The sequence below is a fragment of the Bufo gargarizans genome, chromosome 1 (genome assembly GCF_014858855.1).
Source record: "Bufo gargarizans isolate SCDJY-AF-19 chromosome 1, ASM1485885v1, whole genome shotgun sequence".
Lineage (NCBI taxonomy): Eukaryota > Metazoa > Chordata > Amphibia > Anura > Bufonidae > Bufo > Bufo gargarizans.
The window spans coordinates 539751368-539771355 of NC_058080.1; the positions used below are offsets into that span (position 1 = coordinate 539751368).

The following is a 19988-nucleotide window of genomic DNA, read 5'->3' on the forward strand; positions in this document are numbered from 1 at the left end:
CCCCTTTAACAGTGACCTCCACAGTGCCCGCCCCTTTAACAGTGACCTCCACAGCGCCCGCACCCTTAACAATGACCTCCACAGCGTCCGCCACAGTGTTTGTCCCTTTAACATTGACCTCCACAGCACCCGCACCTTTAACAATGACCACCCCTTTAACAGTGAACTTCATAGCGGCTGCCCCTTTAACAGTGATCTCCACAGAAGCTGCCCCTTTAATAGCGCCCCCTGCCCCCTTAACAGTGACTCCCATAGCACCCTGCCCCCCCTTTTTTTTTTTTACTTGTTTTATTAACGATTAACCATTCAGGTATGAATCAAGTAGGATAATGCACAGTAGTTTCCCACGCAGGGGAGTAATATGACATGATACAAGCACAGAGTTATGCAAGATACAGGGCATACAATTTGAGTCAAAATAAACCATGTAGAAGAGTGCTGAGAATGGGAGCGTACAGCTTCATGCAGTGATAAGAAACTAATCTCCTCTAACCCAAACTTGGATTATCAATCGCTGAGTACATATGTGAATTTTGCAAGGTTAATTTGGAAGAACACCACTCTCCCCAAACTATCTGGAATTTTTGCGGACACTTCCTATGTTTAAAGACAATGTTTTCCATGGACACTAGGTGATTAACAAGGGATTTCCACTGACCCAGAGACGGTGGTCTGTCTCCCATCCATCGGAGCGCAATAGCCTTCCTAGCTAGGAATAATGCTTCCCCTAAAAATATTCTGCTGTGATGCAACCACGACTCCTCATCCGGCACACCAAGTATACACAGTTTGGGGCAGAGAGGGATCGCGACAGGGACCATTGTAGATAGCACCCCCAGGACCGAAGTCCAGAAGCGGCGGATATAGCTGCATTCCCAAAACATATGCCAAAAGTCGGCACTATCTGTCGAGCATCTGTGACACCTACTATGGGAGATCCTTCCCATCTTATGTAGCCTGGTTGGAGTGAGGTAACTCCTATGCAGAATAAACATCTGAATCAGTCTATTATTAATAGAGGGTGAGACCCTGGTAGGAGTAAGGAGCGCCTCACTCCAATCATCTTCCGTCAGGGAGGGTATGGACAGCTTCCATTTGTTTTCAATGGCAAGGGGGTTCATTGTCATACGGTTGCATAGCAGATGGGTGTACAGGACGGAGATAATCCCTCTCGGGCCCTGCAATCTTATGACTCCTATCAAAGGGTATTTTGAGATAACCCTCCCCGACACTCTTAGCTGAGCCAGCAGGGCGTGTCTCGATTGTCTCAATTGCAGGTATCTGAAAAACATATTGCGAGGCACACCAAATTTTTCCTGAATCTGCGAGAAGGAGCGTAAATACCCTCATACAGATGTTCCAGTGTGCAGACCCCATGGAGCTTCCACATATCAGCCCCATCCACTAGACTCATATGAGCAAACATGGGATTATCCCACAAGGAGATGGCATCAGGCAGATCCTTATATGAATGTAGTTTAGAAGCCTGCCATACTTGATGTGCCAGCCTGTGAAGGGGGAGCAAACGACCGCGAGGGCAGTTTGAATTCTGCAGGACTGGCCAAAGAGTACCCAGACGTAAGTATTCCTGTAGAAAATACTCAGCATTAGGAAAATCTGCTGATGATACCCAAGACCCCAGGAACTTAAGCTGACCAGCCAAAAAGTAGAGAAAGAAGTCCGGGAGAGAGAGGCACCCCCTTGCGTCTTAGGCCTCTGAAGCACAGCTAAGGATAGTTTTCTTCTTGCCCCCCCCCCCCCCCCCCACACACAAACGAGGCAATCATGGTATCAACATGATCAAATAAGCCTTTAGATATGGGAGCACAAGCATGAGCTAGAATGTATAGGCCCTTATGAAGTAATATCATTTTAACTAGATTAAGTCTGCCCATAATGGAAAGGGGGAGGGATCTCCACGACTTGAATTTGTCTACAAAGAGAGCCACCAGGGGTTCAATGTTCAAAGTGTATGATAGTTGCGCATTTCTAGTGATTACTATCCCTAAGTACTTAAAACGATCCACCACAGGTAGGTTGTGGTAGTGGGGCAGCCAAGTGTGATCCCAGAGAGGCATAATAGCTGATTTGGTCTAGTTTATTTGCAACCCCGAGAATCTACCAAACTGTTCAATAATCTTGATTGCTCTAGGGAGCGATGCCTCAGGGTCAGACAAATAGAAGAAAATCGTCCGCATAAAGTCCTATTCTATCTATCCTGCAACCCATGGGGATACCCATATATATCTGATCCTGTCTTATTCTTAGAGCTAGATGTTCTATAGCTACTGCGAATAGCAGAGGTGACAAAGGGCAGCCCTGCCTCGTGCCCCTATTCAGTGGGAAGGAGCCGGAGTGATGACCATTTATTAATATATCTGTCCTCGGTCGTTTGTATAATATCTCAACCCACCTGATGAATTTCGGACCAAAGCCAAAGCTCTTCAACACGGTAAGCAGAAATGTCCACTCAATCGAATCGAAGGCCTTGGCAGTGTCCAAGGAGGCCATAGCCCAATGCTCACCCTCAGCCACCCCTATCTGTGCAATCACCTGGGCTCTCCTGATGTTATCAGAGGTGGACCTGCCCGGCATGAAGCCCGATTGAACACTGTGCACTACTGAAGTGACCACTCTATTAAGACGAGTTGCTAGAACTCTGGTGAGAATCTTATAATCTAGATTCAAAAGGGAAATAGGACGATATGATCCGCATTCCAGCGGGTCTTTATCGGGCTTCAGAATAACCCCAATTGTGGCGTCATACATAGAGTCTGACAAACATCCACGGGTATGAGCAGTCTTAAATAATTTGTGAAGTTGCGGTTGTCAGTGTATATGGAGTATACCTCTGTTGGGATGCCATCCGGGCCAGGGGCCTTCCCAGCAGGGAGGTCCGTGATTGCTAGTTTAATCTCATCCAAAGTGATATCATCCTCCAAGACACCTCTATCCAGATCACGAAGCAGAGGGTGAGATACCTCAAGAAGGTATTCCTCCATCTCGCGCGCTGTGTAGGTCACAACGGAATCATATAGATCTGTGTAAAAAAGCTCTCAAAGCATTCTAGGATACCATCTGCTGACTCCTTCATTATCCCATCAGGGCCCCTAATTCTGATAACTGGGGGGGGACATGTTGCTGCCACGCGCCAAGTGCGCATGGAGCTTGCCAGTCTGATTACCCATCTCAAAAGACTGCTGTTTGAGAAAGAATGATTTGCGGTTACTTTTTTCTGACAGATGCATCATGTATAGTCTGCCCCTGGTATGCCATTTTAGTCTATTCGCCTCAGTTGGGGAGGATGTGAAAGCATTTTCTGCCTCCTTGCATCTAGTGTGTAGTTCCACCTCTTTGCGCTGCGTGTCTTTCTTGATGAAGGATATTGATGATTTGAGACAACCTCTCAGATACGCCTTCATCGTTTCCCATAACAGCAAGCCATCTGTCTCAATATCCTGCACCTCCAAAAACATTAGCAACTGATCAGGAACCCTGTCGTTGATGGTAAAAAGAGATAACCAGAAGGGGTGGATGCGCATCTTTCTTCCCTGTCTAGCAACATCAGGGAGTTTAAGCTCGGCCAATATCGGGGCGTGGTCAGATGGACCCTGCATTCCCTAGAATATAATCAATTCGGGAAAGAGCTCCCCTGGATGGGATGAATATTCCTGTAGGAGAGGATGTCTGGTCCTCCACAAATCCAGCCACCCCATCTCAGCAGCCACTCTGGAAAGAACAGTGTCAGGAGGAGAATCATTATTCCCACTAGAATCCCCGCAAAATCTATCAATCTCACAATGCATAACCACATTAAAATCGCCCATGCAAAGCAGTCTAACATTGGGGTATTGTGCGACAAATCCAATCACAGTTTGCAGTAGGGAGATAGAAGCAGGCGGCGGATTATATACATTAATCACTACGTAGGGGGTACAGTTAATATGCACATATAGGAAAATATATTGGCCCTCTGGATCAACCAGAGGGCCAATTGATGCACCTCCCATCTAAGACTACTATGAACCATAATAGCAACCCCCCTAGAGTGTGCGCTCCCAAATGCGTTAGCTAAGTATTGAACCCAGGGTTTTTTAAGTCTGCTCCCGGTCTCTGGCGTCAGGTGGGTCTCCTGTAGACCGATAATGCGAGGGTTAAAGGAGCGAATGTGTGAGAATACCGCAATCCTTTTCTTTGGGTCCCCCAATCCCCTTACATTCCACGACAAGACTTTCATGGAGGCCATTTTGGGTTTATCTCTGATCTTATAGGATGTCTTCCTACTCTTTCCACTGGAGAGAAGCGAACCATTACTAGATACCACTGCCCTGTCATTCCTCTATCTAACCCTGCTAGAAGAGATATCCATACCTGAAAAAAAACTAATCCTAAAGAAACATAACTTAGTGCGTTTAAGTAACAAGGTAAGTATATGGTCGTTGAAACCTGATCCAACTAGTATATGGGCCCATATTTCGGGGACCTGCATAGTGCAATTAGATGGAGTACCTATGCAGGTAGTGCTCCCACCCCAACTTATTATGAGCAACCTACAACATGTGTTCACATATTGTGCATGCCTTGTCACTATAAGGTGAGATAAGCTATAACATAACTCCCACATGAATGAAATCTGCAGCTAACGAAACAGCGAGTCCCATATCTGAAGGCACAGTAACAAGTGGGTGATATAACGATCAGTAAGTCATCACACAGCAGGAACACTTGCGCAATGTACGCAAGTGAGGATACCCTGTCCTCAGTGTTCTCGACACTGTCTCTAAGCAGCTGAACATCATGCCGAAGCAGGCCCAGGTCCACCCTCACCTCCTCAATCTTGCCGGTAAGCGATGTCTGGCAGGAGGATATCGCCGACATAAGCTATATATAGGCTGTCTTCAAGGTGAACTCCGGTTCCTCTGGGCTCTCTGCTTCCATTTACTGCGCTGCCTGACCGCGGGTGACCGCCGCGCGCGATGGTGAAGAATTGTATTGTTATTATTCATATTGCCTCCTGTGCTGACTTTATTCATTTTTCCCATCACATTATACACTGCTCTTTCCATGGTTTCGACCACCCTGCAATCCATCAGTGGTGGTCGTGCTTGCACAGTATAGTTAAAAGTAGCGACCTCTCTGGTGGCAGGGACCACAGCTATAGGCTGGTGGTTTTTCCTATAGCGTGAAAATACGGTCACCGATGCTGGGTTGCGGGTTTTCGTAACCATGGAAAAAAAAAAAAAAAAAAAAGTGTATAATGTGATTGAAAAATGAAAGAAGTCAACAAAAGGAGGCAATATGGACAATCACAATACATTAGTAAGTGTCTTGTATTAACTTTCTCTGCATGATAAATGCCATTTGCTGAAGTGAGACAACCCCTTTAATGCTCAGTTTTTTAACTGAGGTGGTCGCACGTGCTCAGTATAAATCTTCAACTGTTACCAGCTGTATCTTCTGTTAGAAGGTGTGGCAGTTACAGGGAAACCGCTGCAGCAGAAAGGACATGACTCCTGAGCTATGATTGGAAAAGAGCTGCAGCAGAAAGGACAAGCCCCCTGAGCGGTCAGCCTGAAATCTAGCAGAACTGGAGCAATGAATGGGGAGGATGGGTCTCTGGATTCATGTGACATACAGGTCTGGTTCTAGCTTTGTTAGAAGAAAGATGATCATGTACTATATTAGGTCTGATTCTCACTTGTTACATCAGTTTACATCTGTATTATAATCTCCTCTGTTTTAAACTGCTTACAATATAGATGTATCCTTATGGTGGCGCTGGTGAGTACGTTTAGCACAACGTACAATTACATAAGCCTCTGGACAAGCTATGACTGGTCTGTCATAGATCTGCTTCCGTACAACGTATGCATATATATAGCAGAATGACAGCTATACACATGCACACTCCTCTGTCCCATTTCTGAGCCTCTGCGCTCACTTCGGTGACTCACTCTCCCAGCTAGAACTGTCTCCACAGCAGTCACTGTTCCCAGCTGGCAAAGTGCCCGCTGTCTGGGCATCACTGGGGAAAAAACAAGAGAAAAAAAAGGAGAAAAGCTTTCCCCCATCATTATATCCCTCTGTGGTGTTGAGACAGGTTTCCAATGCTAAGGGAAAAAGAGAGGGCTGCCACAGAGGACCACGAGCCCCCGTATAAGACAGAGGGCACCATGGCAACAGAGATATAGTAAGAAATGGTAGTCACAGATCGCCTTGGCACATACTATACGCTGTGCATGAGTGAGGAGGGGCGGATGATAACACAGAACGCAGGTCCCCAGAGTCCATCACAGAGAGAGGTGAACCTGTACTGTAATCTACCTGTATACTGCCGGGAGGGAGAACACACAGCATCCAATGTGTTATACCACTGCTAGGTTACAATTAATGGATTCATGGGATTCCTCCCATTATAAGCATGGAGGTAACTGGGAGTTTGCTGTGACTCAGACTTTGCACACCTGTAATTTGCCCACTAGCTCCTGGTATTGCCCAGACGGCCCAGGTAGGTTTAGCGTTAGGTCCCAAGCTACTTGAGAAACCTTGGCGCGGTGCTCGGGCTCAGACATGTCCTCCAAGCAGGATATGTTGGCTAATCTCTCAATTTTACATCAGTATGAGGGTTAAGGCCTCTTTCACACTTGCGTTGTCCGGATCCGGCGTGTACTCCACTTGCGGGAATTACACGCCGGATCCGGAAAAACGCAAGTGTACTGAAAGCATTTGAAGACAGATCCGTCTTCAAAATGCTTTCAGTGTTACTATGGCACCCAGGACGCTATTAAAGTCCTGGTTGCCATAGTAGGAGCGGGGAGCGGGGGAGCGGTATACTTACCATCCGTGCGGCTCCCGGGGTGCTCCAGAATGACGTCAGAGCGCCCCATGCGCATGGATGGCGTGCCATGCGATCACGTCATCCATGCGCCTGGGGCGCCCTGACGTCACTCTGGAGCGCCCCGGGAGCCGCACGGACGGTAAGTATGCTGCTCCCCGCTCCCCGCTAAGCTTTACCATGGCTGCCAGGACTTTAGCGTCCCGGCAGCCATGGTAACCATTGAGAAAAAGCTAAACTGAATCCAGATCAATGCCTTTCAATGGGCATTCATTCCGGATCCGGCCTTGCGGCAAGTCTTCAGTTTTTTTGGCCGGAGCAAAAAGCGCAGCATGCTGCAGTATTTTCTCCGGCCAAAAAACGTTCCGTTCCGGAACTGAAGACATCCTGAACGGATTTCACTTCATTCAGAATGCATTAGGATAATCCTGATCAGGATTCTTCCGGCATAGAGCCCCGACGACGGAACTCTATGCCGGAAGACAATAACGCAGGTGTGAAAGAGCCCTTAGTAGGACCGCAGAGTGCACCTGTCTTTGTAGAAGTTATTGTTATTTTGTTTTTCATCACATCCACACAATTGCTATCCTGTGTAGGATGTCTATTGTGGTACTTGTGGTCCGTTGCAGGCATCCTCCATTGTATGCATTTTTGCTGGGGATTGCCATTAGCAGCGGACCACAAGTGCAGGATCTGCACCACGCTCATGCATCATGCTCTACAACTGTACTCCTCTGTAACTAGACTTTTCAAGGAATCCAACCATCCTGTAAAATTGCCCCTACTGGTTGTCACCCAGCTTTCCTAGAAACTGATAATTCAGAAATGGGCGATTCTTAATTTTTTATCACCACCTGAGAGTAGGGAACTACTTGAAGACCTATAATTCCTGGTGAGTTTTAGAAGGCGCGCTCTCTAAGCTATCCATTTATTAAAGTAAACTTGGAGAAAGTGACTTTGGGAAGAATATTAAATGTCTGGTGTGGGGGTCCCATTATTTACACTGAACTGATGCCATGCTTGATGTTCTGCCTATACAAACATATGGGCAGCAGAAAAAACTACATTGCGTTTCCATCCTAGTAATGGTAAGTACAGGGTGGCCCGCAAAAAAGTAGCCCGCCTCCAGCGATAGTATGGCGAGATGAACAAGAAAGTGGATTATTATTTTTTTTAACAACCCACAAGTCTCAAAAGATGCTGAAAGTGGTCCCCATTCAGGACTTTGCATCTTTGGGCACGTTGGATTATGCTGGCTGGTACGGCTAGTGATGCTGCGGATGGTGTTTGTGAGGTTCATCCAGGGGATGAGGACACTTTCTGGTTTACATTTCCCCACAGATAAAAATGTCATGCGGACGAATGTGGTGGCCATAACCCCTTGCCCAGAGTTCATGAACCCGTGTCAGCAAGTTCCCAGAGGTGCGGCAAGTCGCCCCATCTTGTTGGAAAAAAGCAGGACCTTTTTACTTCTGCAGCATCACAAGCAGTATCAACCAGCATAATCCGAAGTGCCCAAAGATGCAGAGACGTGAATAGGAACCACTTTCAGCATCTTTTGGGACTTGTGGGTAATTAAAAAAGAACAATCCACTTGCTTGTTTTTCTTGTCTTGCAATCACTGTAGGCAGGCTACTTTTTCGCGGGCCACCCTGTATAACAGCGCTATGATCTGAAAGATACTACAGTGCCAACATCTCTTTATATTCACAGCCCTGACGTAAGAGAGCCTATGCACACAGTCACATCACAGCTGCCTTTGGTACAGAGCCATAACAGGGCTGCCGCAGAGGACCATGAGCCCTCTACTGTACCTCTAATCTCATACGTGGACGTACATTGTGGCCTGGTCCATCAGATTGTGCTTCTAGGGGAGACTATATCTGACCCGGAGAGAGTCCCATGGAGCCATACAGTTTTTTTTTAAGTCACTGCACAATGTGGGCATGAGTATGCCTATTTCACTACCTGCTATGTTTTACAAAAATAATGCAAACGTGAATGTGGCCTGATACTGGACCGCAGCTGTAGAAAGGTAGACAGCATTGTCTTAGTTATCACAATTTGTGGGCTCATATTTCTGCAGCCATTTCAGACCCGTATCATCAGTCAGGAAATGGTAAATCTATCAGTAGCTCTACAAATGGCGTTCTCCGAGCAGCCCACAAGCCACAGAAGATTCAAGAGCATTTCCTGTTTGTAGAGAAGGTTTCTCCTCGACAGTGAAATGAGTCGCTCATGCTCTCATCTCTTCATCACATGCCATGCCAGGTGTCACCCTCAGACTCGGCGGCTTGGCTTATACTATAGGTTTATAACCTTTACTATCAGAACTGCACAGGTAAAACCAGCAACTGGCTGGTGACACTGAAACAATCTACGTATCCTTCATTACAATGTACAGTAGGATCTGTCTCTAGATCTCAGCAGGGTTCACTCATATTTGAGCAGGATTATACGGAACTAGCAATAAAGCTGTTGTGTGAAAAATACAACAGGCTCTAGAAAACTGTGTCCCCTGGAGGCCACCACTCTGTCCCCTGGAGGCCACCATTCTGTCCCCTGGAGGTCCTTTGTGCAAAAAGCCAATGGGCTCTTGTGGGTCATTTCTTTCATTTTTCATGAAGCATTAATATACAAAACGTGGGAGCATTTGCAGTGTGATAATCCACCTAGGCATGAGACATGGACCCACTTTTGGACGTTTCTTCATAGTTTTTATATATTTTTTGCTTTACCCATATCTATTATACTAACTGTATCTACACACTGTCCTCTAGATAGTGGTGTGTATACTAAAATTGTGTCTAAATGGAGTTGTAGAAAGAGTTACTCAAAGTGAAGGTGATTATTAGGAAATAAGCAAAAGTACTCCAGGGAATAGCAAGGCAAGGGTTAACTAAAGCTCAATCTTCAATTTCCCTATGAATGCTTTACTCCTATAGGATAGCATCAGTGCATTGCTCCCTGAATGGGTGATAAGCAGTGTTCAGGGAAAGTGATCTGATCTGGATTACTAGTCAAAAGGCACATGTTCAATTTTCTAAAGTAAAAGGAGTAAGTAGCTGAAATAAACCTTGTTATCATTATTACTGATAAGATAGGCCATACATGTCTGATAGGAGAAGTGAGATAGGCCATACATGTCTGATAGGAGAAGTGAGATAGGCCATACATGTCTGATAGGAGAAGTGAGATAGGCCATACATGTCTGATAGGAGAAGTGAGACTTACATCTATCTCAAGAACAGGGCCTTGAAGTAAACAGAATAAGCTATGCGTGCACGGCCACCCATCCATTTTCAAAGTCCCATAAGGATGAATGAAGGGGTGGATGAACATGTGCACCGTTATTGGACTTGCACATGCACAGCATGTTCTTCCTTCACGGTGGGGTCCCCTTCTTGATAAGAATCTGGTCCAAGAGATTAACATTTATGGCATTTCAATATGCTTTAAATGCCCCAGATAGGAATACACCTTTAAGGTTGCCATACAAACTAACTTAACCCCCCCCCCCCTTCCCCAACAGTCACATTAAAGTTGGAAATATACACCTGAAAATGTAATTTTTTTTTAAATATAGGCGCAAGACTCGGGTGACTGAAGTAAGTGTATTTTAACCCCTTAATGACAACTAATTTTAGCCTTAAAGACCTGTAAAATTTTCCCCCTCTATGTTCCAGCTTTTAATTTTTTTCTTCATTTTAGCTATACAAGCCCTTGAATATTGCAGGACGAGTTGCATTTTTTTAAAACCATTTTAGGGTGTATTAAATAACTTTTATTATTTAATTTTTGGGCAGAGGGAAAGATAAAAACAGCAAGGTATAAGTAATATGTAACTTTGTTCTGTGGGTCAGTACAATTATGATGATGCCACATTTATATAGTTTTTTTTTGTTATAATACTTGCATAATAAAAACATAAGGTTTTACAAAATATTCTGTTTTTGTGTCACTGCAAAGTCTAGAACGTTTGACTTAATTGATGCCATGATCCGGACCTTGGTAAACATCGGGGTCTTGGCGTCAATACATGGCCTAATTTTTCGAAAAAAGTAGACAGCCAAGCGCTCATCTTCTCACCCCTTTCCTGGATCAAAAAGCTCCATATATGACAATCAAAGAGCAAGTATGCTTTCTGATTGATGGAGGAGAGGGGGATAGGTAGCATGCAAGTCCATGTTACCCTCCCCCTGGTCTCATGAGAGAGAATGTTTTTTCTCTACTACTGCAGGCTATCAGCTTTCCCACTGCCCCACTTTTCTCTTACAGGCTGTTTGAGACCACAGGCAGCTGAAGTTGGAGGGCTGCTTTAACCCATCATATCTGAGGCTCTGTAGCAAAAAGATATGGGTCTTGTTTGAAAGCTAGAAATCTAAACTTTTAAACAAGACCACAATCGGGAGATATAGCCTGACACCTACTTTCACTTTCAGCTGCTTTCACTCCCAACTAGATTTATAAACGCTATATCTCTCGATGTAGAGGAGATAATGCTATGTTTGGTCTTGCTAGTCTTGTTTCAAATCTTAGACTGACAGATTTCAAACAAGACCAGTATATTTCTAGCCGCTACACAGCACAAGATATAAATGGTTAAAGCAGGCCTCCCTCCTCACTCTGCTCGGGTTGAACTGTTAGGTCCTTTTTACCAAAGACCAAGCAGAGCACATGCAAATATGTTAGGAGGTTAATGTGAGCTAAGCCTACTGATCTCAGAAGGACATAATGACCATCTACTGTCTATGGGGGTGTCTTAACTTTCAGACACAGACTGGGTTACTGGATTTTAACAAACCAGATCCTTTTATTGATGGGGAGATATAATAGTGGTCAGTCTAATGTATATGGCTAGACTTACACTTATATACCGTAATAGCTGGACAAATCCTAAATGCCATGTAGCCAATGGGCTTAGAAGTTAGGTTGTGCCCTCAGCTTTTTTTGGGCTGTTTCTTTTTCATTTCTACTAGGCCCCAAAAGAATCCAATTGTCTCTAGAATGACCTCCCATGGGTTTCCATGTCTACAGTAGTTTATTCATCTGCGAATATACATACTTTAATTTCACAAATAGTCACCAAGAGCGGAGAAGGGTACAGGGAGAACTCTGGAATAATAAGTCCTAATCTGCTTAAACTCTCATACAAGATTCTTAGTAAATTCTTGTTTGGCCATTTGTGTCCTGTTCCCTGGTTTTCTGTGTGCTCTGTACTACAATACACTAATACATTCATCTTGGGATTTCCGAGCTTTTCACAGTGAACTGTAAAATGATCACATGTTCTTTCCTGCGAGCAGAAGACAGCACGCTGCGCTAATGTATTCACTAGTTCTGGAACTTGTCAGCTATTTGTATAGTACAATATAGTGTTGCTTTGGTTAGACTACATGGGTTACCACAAGGAGATCCATTCAGTACCACAGAGGCGGTCATTGCTCCAAATTAAAGGATGTGAATAATTTAGGCTTTGAATCATTGAATTGCTTCACACATAGATCCCATATGCCTCATCTCACAGAACCAGTACTTTAAGGACATATGCTCACAGTCCTAACCCATACCCACAGTCCTTACTGCACTATACCCAGTTTCATGGACATAGGTGATGTATGATTGTAATTTACATCTACCTGCATTGTAGATTTGCATGCATGCATGTGCAGGGGTCACACACCTGTTTCTGGGCAGAAGCTCCCATCTGAAGTTGGCAGAATTTAATAGCTTGTTCCAACGCAGCACCTTCATCCACCTAAAGGAAAAACAATGAATCATTATAGAACATCATTTTACTTGAAGACGTTCCTTCAGTCAAGCATTACGAGCCAGTTTAATGCCCCATTAACAACAGATGATATACTAAAGACACCAGCCCAAACCTGGAACTCCTTGCTTTGCTAGTAGCTCTATAGAAAAGGGAAGAAAGTTACATTGCAGGAGAGTTTACATGTAGACTAATGATGAGCACTTCTGAATGTCAGACATACCCACCACTGCCTTCTTATATGCACAGATTATGATCTTAATTCACCTCTCCTGACATGTGTTTTATTAACTACTTGCATTCCCCATGTAATAACAATTCTGGAGCATCTAGTCTTATGACTATATGTTGTGCCATTCCTTTATTATTGCTGCTAGAAGTTCTAAATGAATTACTAGCAGTTTGCAATGAAGGTCTAGCTGGGTGTGTGCCCCTGTACAGTGTGCCACTCGCAGCATTGATTGGATAGTATCAGACTGTGCAGGGACACACCTCCAACTGGTAACACCCAGCTGGACCTTCATTGCAAACTAGCTAGCAACTAACATGCTAGCAATTCATTCATAATTTCTAGCGGGAATAATAAAGGGATTAAACAACAAACAGTTATATCAATAGATGCTCTAGAATTATTATTACAAGGGGGTGCAAGTAGATGCTAAGATAGACATGTCAGGAAAGGTTACAGGTCCCCTTTAAAGAGGATTAAGAATAGGCAGTGCCACTCGTTGCCCTATTCGGCCTCATTATCACATATAATACATGGACAAAAAGAGTGGCACAATGTCTGGCAAAAAACACAAACTTTTTTTCCCAATCTATTTAAGAAATTTTCCCTGACAACAGTATGTTCACCATAGTCAAACTGTTTGAATACAGAACATGTCAGATAAGCGGTTATCTGAAACTGCTCATCTTCTGGCAAAATCTAGTGCATATGACCATAGGTGCCCATACACCTTCAATAGCTGTCTTGCCTCTTCTCATTCTGTTACAAACGACAGGTAGATGGCACCTGGTTATACCAGGGGATGTTCAATAACACCTGATCATTGTTAGGTCAGCATATAAGATGCAATCAACATCACACAAGCGATTTATTGTTCCCCATTTACTTGCTACATGTTCACACTGGACAATGGTTGGGAACGATCAGTCCGGCAACTAAATTAACTTAACTTAAACCTACTCTAAATGTAACTAAAAGAATGTTTGTAATGTGCTTTAATTATTTATATTTTTCACTCTTCTTAGTTCAGGCCTCTTACGCTTTAGAATCCATACTCCAGTACACTGCTAAAGGCTAGTATAGATGGGCTATGTCAGGCTTGATCAGACCAGGCAGAGGGGCGATGTGGTATGGCGCTTCTGCCCTGGTCTTGCTCCGCTGATGGCCTGTACCGATGTGGTATGCATGCTATTAGCACAGTGGAGTGAGCGCAGGTTTTATTTTAGGATGATCATAAGGCTGGCCATACACGTTACGAACATGCTGACTCACCTGATCCCCCCCCCCCCCCCATATATATGCTCAGTTTATCTGCAAGGGAACCAGGCAGTTGAAATCCTTATCCTCACAGACATCTGCTTTCAGGGAGGGTTGAGGAGCCCCCATACTTGGATTAGATTATCAGCCGGTCCTGCAGAAATATATCTAATATGTAGCGCCAGCTTAATTTTACACAGGCTGACAATCTCACTAGTCAGAAGACAAATGATCAAGTGCTTGTCCGCCGGCTTATCGGATCTTTTATGTGCACATAAAACTGCACGCAGATCATCTGATGAAAATAATGTAGACCATCAGCCATAATTATAAGTAGGGAATGATCGTTTATGCGGCTGATCGTTTCGTCAATAATCTGCCTATGTAAAAGGTCCTTAAAGGGGTTGTGTCACTTCAGCAAATAACATAATATAGAGGAAATTAATGCGAATCTCTTACTAATGTATGGCGATTGTCCATATTGCCTCCTTTGCTGGCTGGATTCATTTTTCCATCACATTATACACTGCTCGTTTCGAGGAGCTACGACCACCCTGCAATCCAGCAGCAGTGGCCGGGCTTGCACACTATATGAAAAAGCACCAGCCTATGTACCGTCCCATGGTCCCTGCCACCAGAGAGGCTGGCACTTTTTTTTCTATATGTGCAAACATGACCACCCCTGATGGATTGCAGGCTGGTTGTAACCATGGAAACGATAGGTGTATAATGTGATGGAAAAATGAATCCAGCCAGCAAAGGAAGCAATATGGACAATAACAATACATTAGGAAGTAGTTTGTATTAAATTCCTCTACATAATAAATGCTAGTATTTTCTGATGATACAACCCCTTTAAAATGAGTGACTTGCTGAATTGTCAATCACCACATGTTACTGGCAGAAGTCCCTTATAGATGAGGAAAATGAAAACAGGTTCTATCCTAACATAATACTGTATCTGGGGGTGTAAATGGCTACCTCAGACCAAAATGTACTGCAAATTATGTCTGCACCACAATTCCCTGTTTATGTTTATTCCCGGCATAAAAGTTGTGACCTGCAAACAAACGAGCTTGCTGTTCGCCGCCAAGTCACAGGGCGATGATTGGCAATGAGGTCCGATTGGTCAGAAATGGGTGTCAATCCAGCTAATCCTCTAGCACTTATCTACTAGCAGACGTGCATTGACACTACAAGAGGCTACTTATGTGCTAAATCTGAACACGCAGGCAACGTAAAACAAATAGGACTTCCTCCAATAATATAGACCCTTATTAATGACAATGTTATAAAACAGAAACACGAAAGACTAGGACTGCCTCCGACAGATGGTTCACACTCTCCTAATGGTCACGTGCCAGTATAAGATGGAAAGCGTAGTCACTTCTCACATATGGATCCCAAATATGCAAGCCTCATAGTGATTCCCTCACACGTCCCAGAATATGTATTTTCTGTTTAGTTATTTTTTTTCTACTTAAGGCTACATGCACACGACCGTTGTGTGTTTTGTGGTCCACAAATTGCGGATCTGCAAAACACGAATGGTGTCCATGTGCGTTCCGCAATTTGCGGATTGGCGCGGACATTCATTAATATAACTGCCTATTCTTGTCCGTATCACGGAACGGAGCAACGGATGCGGATGTGAATGGGTCCGCATCCAAGCCGCAAATACTGCGGCTCGGATGCGGACCAAAACAAAGGTTGTGTGCATGAGGCCTAAAGGGAACGGGTCATTATAAAATGCCTATTGCTTAAATTATGTTTTTATGTTAAACATTTTTTTGTATTCTTGGTGATTTTTTTATTTTTATTTTCCATATCCCTATCTATATTAACATAACTCTAAAGTTTTCACACTGGGCACTAGTCCTAAAATATGTCAAAACCTTTTCTGTGAAAGCAGCCACCATGGGCCACAGATACAATGGTCAGGAGGGGACCTCAATGACTTTTATGGCCGATTTTTGTAGGCATGCTCTGCAACCTGTGCAGAGGTCAGGAGGGAGTAGATAAGCTGTAATATCACCTATTGTGAATGATGGATCCTGTCAAATTTATACAGAGGTGATATCTGTCATTGTAATCCTGCCTGTGATGATAATGCGATGGCTACTGAAAACTTACCTGTACGGAACAGAAAGTATCAATTAGTGGTCAGTGTGAAAACTGCAGGATTTTAGATGTTTTTGGAAGAGGACAGGAAAAATAAAAACAAAAATCACCAAAAATTCTTTAAAATCTGTTCAACATACGACACATTTAACACTTAGTTTATACAGCTCCAACACATGCTGTACTGAAACAATTATGTGTAATCATGGGATCCCTCATAAACCTGCTACTAGAGATGGCCAGTTCGCAGTGTTCACCCGTGAACACATGCGATCTGCCATCTTAAGTTAAGATGGCAGATCGCATGTGTTCGCGGGCGAACACTGCGAACTGGCCATCACTGCCTGCCACCATCAAGGGTCTCATCAGAATTCCTTAAAATCTCAAATAACACAGAAAGATGGTAAATGAACAGTATTGTGGGCAGTCACCGAGGAATGAATGTGCACCAATTATTTTTATTAGCTTACAGACCTGTTCACAAATGCATCATAGTTCTCCTTTATAACGGATGCCGCAATGCAGTGCCCAATCCATCATAAAAGGGATACCATGCAGAGAGTACTGGCTTAACTGGGTAAGAGGCCTAAGTCAGGATTTGGGGGGCATTAGAGGCAGAGCTTGTTAAGAGCTCATATGCATCCTTTTCTTCCCAGAATTCCAGAGAAGCATGTCTGACCTACAAGTCTCCTCACACTGATTAAGGTGCTCTCTCCCTAAGGAGAATTAGTTCACCCCGGACCTGGACACAGGCCTCTCACCCACTTAAGCCAGTACTCTCTGCTCTGCACTGATGAGGGGCAATCACCCCGAAACAGCTGTCTGCAGATGAGGTGCTGGCCTACTTAATATCAGAGTCATGTCTCAAGGCCTATTTAAAGGGTTGAACATTGACTTATAGGATAGCTGCCTTACGTCTGGTGGCATCAGAGGCAGAGCTTGTTAAGAGCTCATTTGCATCCCTTTCTTCCTAGGTCTGTTTTCCTCCATGGGGACAGGCACAGCTTGTCCGGTTCATGGATGAAGACAGTATACTGTTAGAGCATGGAGATTATCTAGAAGCTATCCATTGTCCAGCTACATCCACTTACAAGTCACCTAAGAAGATTAAATGAGTCTGCATCACCAGGCCAGGGAGATTCCCTGCCTTATGCACACCACCCCTCCGGTCTTGCAATAGGCATAACACAGTGCAGCAGTTTTGCCCGGAGTATTCCTTTAACCTCCTGAAAAGCCTCAGTTTTTTTTGTCATCTTTCAATGGTCGTTTGAAACTGAGTAGCTGCTGCACAACTGCATTGTCTGACTTTAGGCATTTTTTTATTTTTTTTTTAATTTATTAAAGTGATTTTCAAGGGGAATAAACTTTTTTTTTTAAGGGGTGGAAAGGGTTAAAAATAAGAACCAATTATTACTCACCATACCGATCCCCTGCCACGGCTGTTTCGGTCCCTGCTCCTCTCCACTTCTTGTTCAACACAAAGGAACTGGCTTGGACTGCTCACTTGACCACTAAGGCTGGGTTCACACTTGAGCGTTGCGCAAACGCGCGTTTTAGACGCACATTTTTATGCGCGTTTTTGTAATAGTAAACGCGCGTCTGACGCGCGTTTGTGTGATTCACTACAGTGTCCTATGGCCACAAACGCCCCAAAAGTCGCTCATGTACTTTTTGGAGCGTCGGGCGTTTTACAGCGCGATCGTACGCGCTGTAAAACGCCCAAGTGTGAACCATTCCCATAGGGAATCATTGGTTTCTCCTTGTTGAGCGTTTTACAGCGCGTAGGAACACGCTGTAAAACGCTCAGGTGTGAACCCAGCCTTAGGGTTTGGCTACATGCAGACGCTGGTTGTGGCCAGATCCCATAGAAATGAATAGGATCTCAGCGCGAGTCGCAAAAAAATACAGCAGTGTTGCGATCTCATTCATTTCTATGGCATCGCCACTGCTCTGTGATCCTGGCTGCGACCTGTGCCGTGATGTAGCGCCACCCTTACTGGTTGCAGGCCCGAATCACCTCAGCCAGTCGCTGGTTGAGCTGGCACCTAAAGCCATTTCTTGCGTATGGAGCCGGAAACCAGGGAGTGGACGGAAGCAGAGACCCAAGCAGTGTTAGAACAGCAGTAGCAGGTGATCGGTATACTGAGTAAAAATCTTTTGGAACCCACTCTGTCCCCTTTTTTTTTATGTTTTCCCCCAGAAAATCCTTTTCATTTATTTAATTTTTTTAAATAAAGCAATACATTTGTGGAGCAGCTACTTAGTTTTAAACGACCACTGAAATATAATACAGAAAAAGAAAGTTTTTTAGGAAGATTACAGGAATAAAAAAATAATAATAATATTCCCCTGAAAAAACCCTTTTCCCCCCAATTTCACTCAAAAACCAAACATTTAGGGATGACTTTAATTAATCCTAATATCTCACATTTTCATCCCATATCTTTCCCACTGGGGGCCAGAAAGATGAAACGTCAGTCATCACACTGTGAAGCCGATGGTCATTTCAATTTTTCTAAAGCTGCCGTATCGCTAGAAGAACATTTCTGACCAACTCCCCAGTGTGAGGACCCCGACACCTCATCTTCCGGCATCTCTGAATGTGAAAGGATAAAAGTAGCGTTTACCGCCAAACAGCAGGCTACAATTATAACCAGGCTGCAGTAACCACGTAGGGATGGAGCCATCCTCTGCCTGAGGATCAATGGAGCCCCATCCTCTGGTTGCCTGGATGCATCACATACAAAGAAACATACATCATGTCTCAAGGGAATAAAGCAAATAAGAACATTCACAGAGATTATCAGAGCAAAATGACAAAACATGCCCCGCAAAAGAGGAACTGAGCTTCGGGGAAAGGGGGTTCTTTACATTCAGTTTGCGGAACTTTTTATGCACTCATATTAGGAAATATACTAATGTAAAACATGCTTAGGCTAGTTTCACACTTGCGGCAGGACGGATCCGACATGCTGTTCACCATGTCGGATCCGTCCTGCGGCTATTTCGCCGTGCCCGCAGACCGCCGCTCCGTCCCCATTGACTATAATGGGGACGGGGGCGGAGCTCCGGCGCAGCACGGCGGTGCACGGAGAAAGCCGCCGGACTAAAAAGCCTGACATGCAGTAATTTTAGTCCGGCGGCCTTTCTCCGTGCACCGCCGTGCTGCGCCGGAGCTCCGCCCCCGTCCCCATTATAGTCAATGGGGACGGAGCGGCGGTCCGCGGGCACGGCGAAATAGCCGCAGGACGGATCCGACATGGTGAACAGCCTGTCGGATCCGTCCTGCCGCAAGTGTGAAAGTACCCTTAACTGTCTTCTGTATACTGGTAAGAGTGCAGTATAGTATGTACAAGGTCATAGATGATCTATGGGGAAGAGGTGAATGATACAAATCCTGTAACTACATCATTATAGGGGAACCTAAGATCTGACCATTTACGGTAATATAAATGCAGAGGGAGTACCACACATTCCTTAGGCCCCTTTCACACGAGCGAGCTTTCCGTGCAGGTGCAATGCGTGATGTGAACGCATAGCACCCACACTGATTCCTGACCCATTCATTTCAATGGGTCTGCGTACATTTTTTTTTACACGCATCAGTTCTGCGTTGCATGAAAATCGCAGTATGTTCTATATTTTGCGTTATTCACACAGCCCTGGCGCCACAGAAGTGAATGGGGCTTCAGTGAAAAACACATTGCACCCGGAAGTGCGGGCGCAATGCGTTTTTCTAAGATGGTTGCTAAGAGATGTTGTTTGTACCTTCCGTT

At 44.5% G+C, this 19988-nt stretch overlaps 1 protein-coding gene across 7 annotated transcripts in view; it reads right to left on the reverse strand.

The window, feature by feature from the left end:
• Positions 1-19988, reverse strand: part of CABIN1 (calcineurin binding protein 1) — a 162349-nt gene that overhangs the window by 12462 nt on the left and 129899 nt on the right. For all 7 annotated transcript variants that reach the window (XM_044275522.1, XM_044275526.1, XM_044275523.1 and 4 more), the window contains exon 33: positions 12519-12593. In XM_044275522.1, the coding sequence (XP_044131457.1) occupies positions 12519-12593 (75 nt within the window). The remainder of the gene's footprint in view (positions 1-12518; positions 12594-19988) is intronic.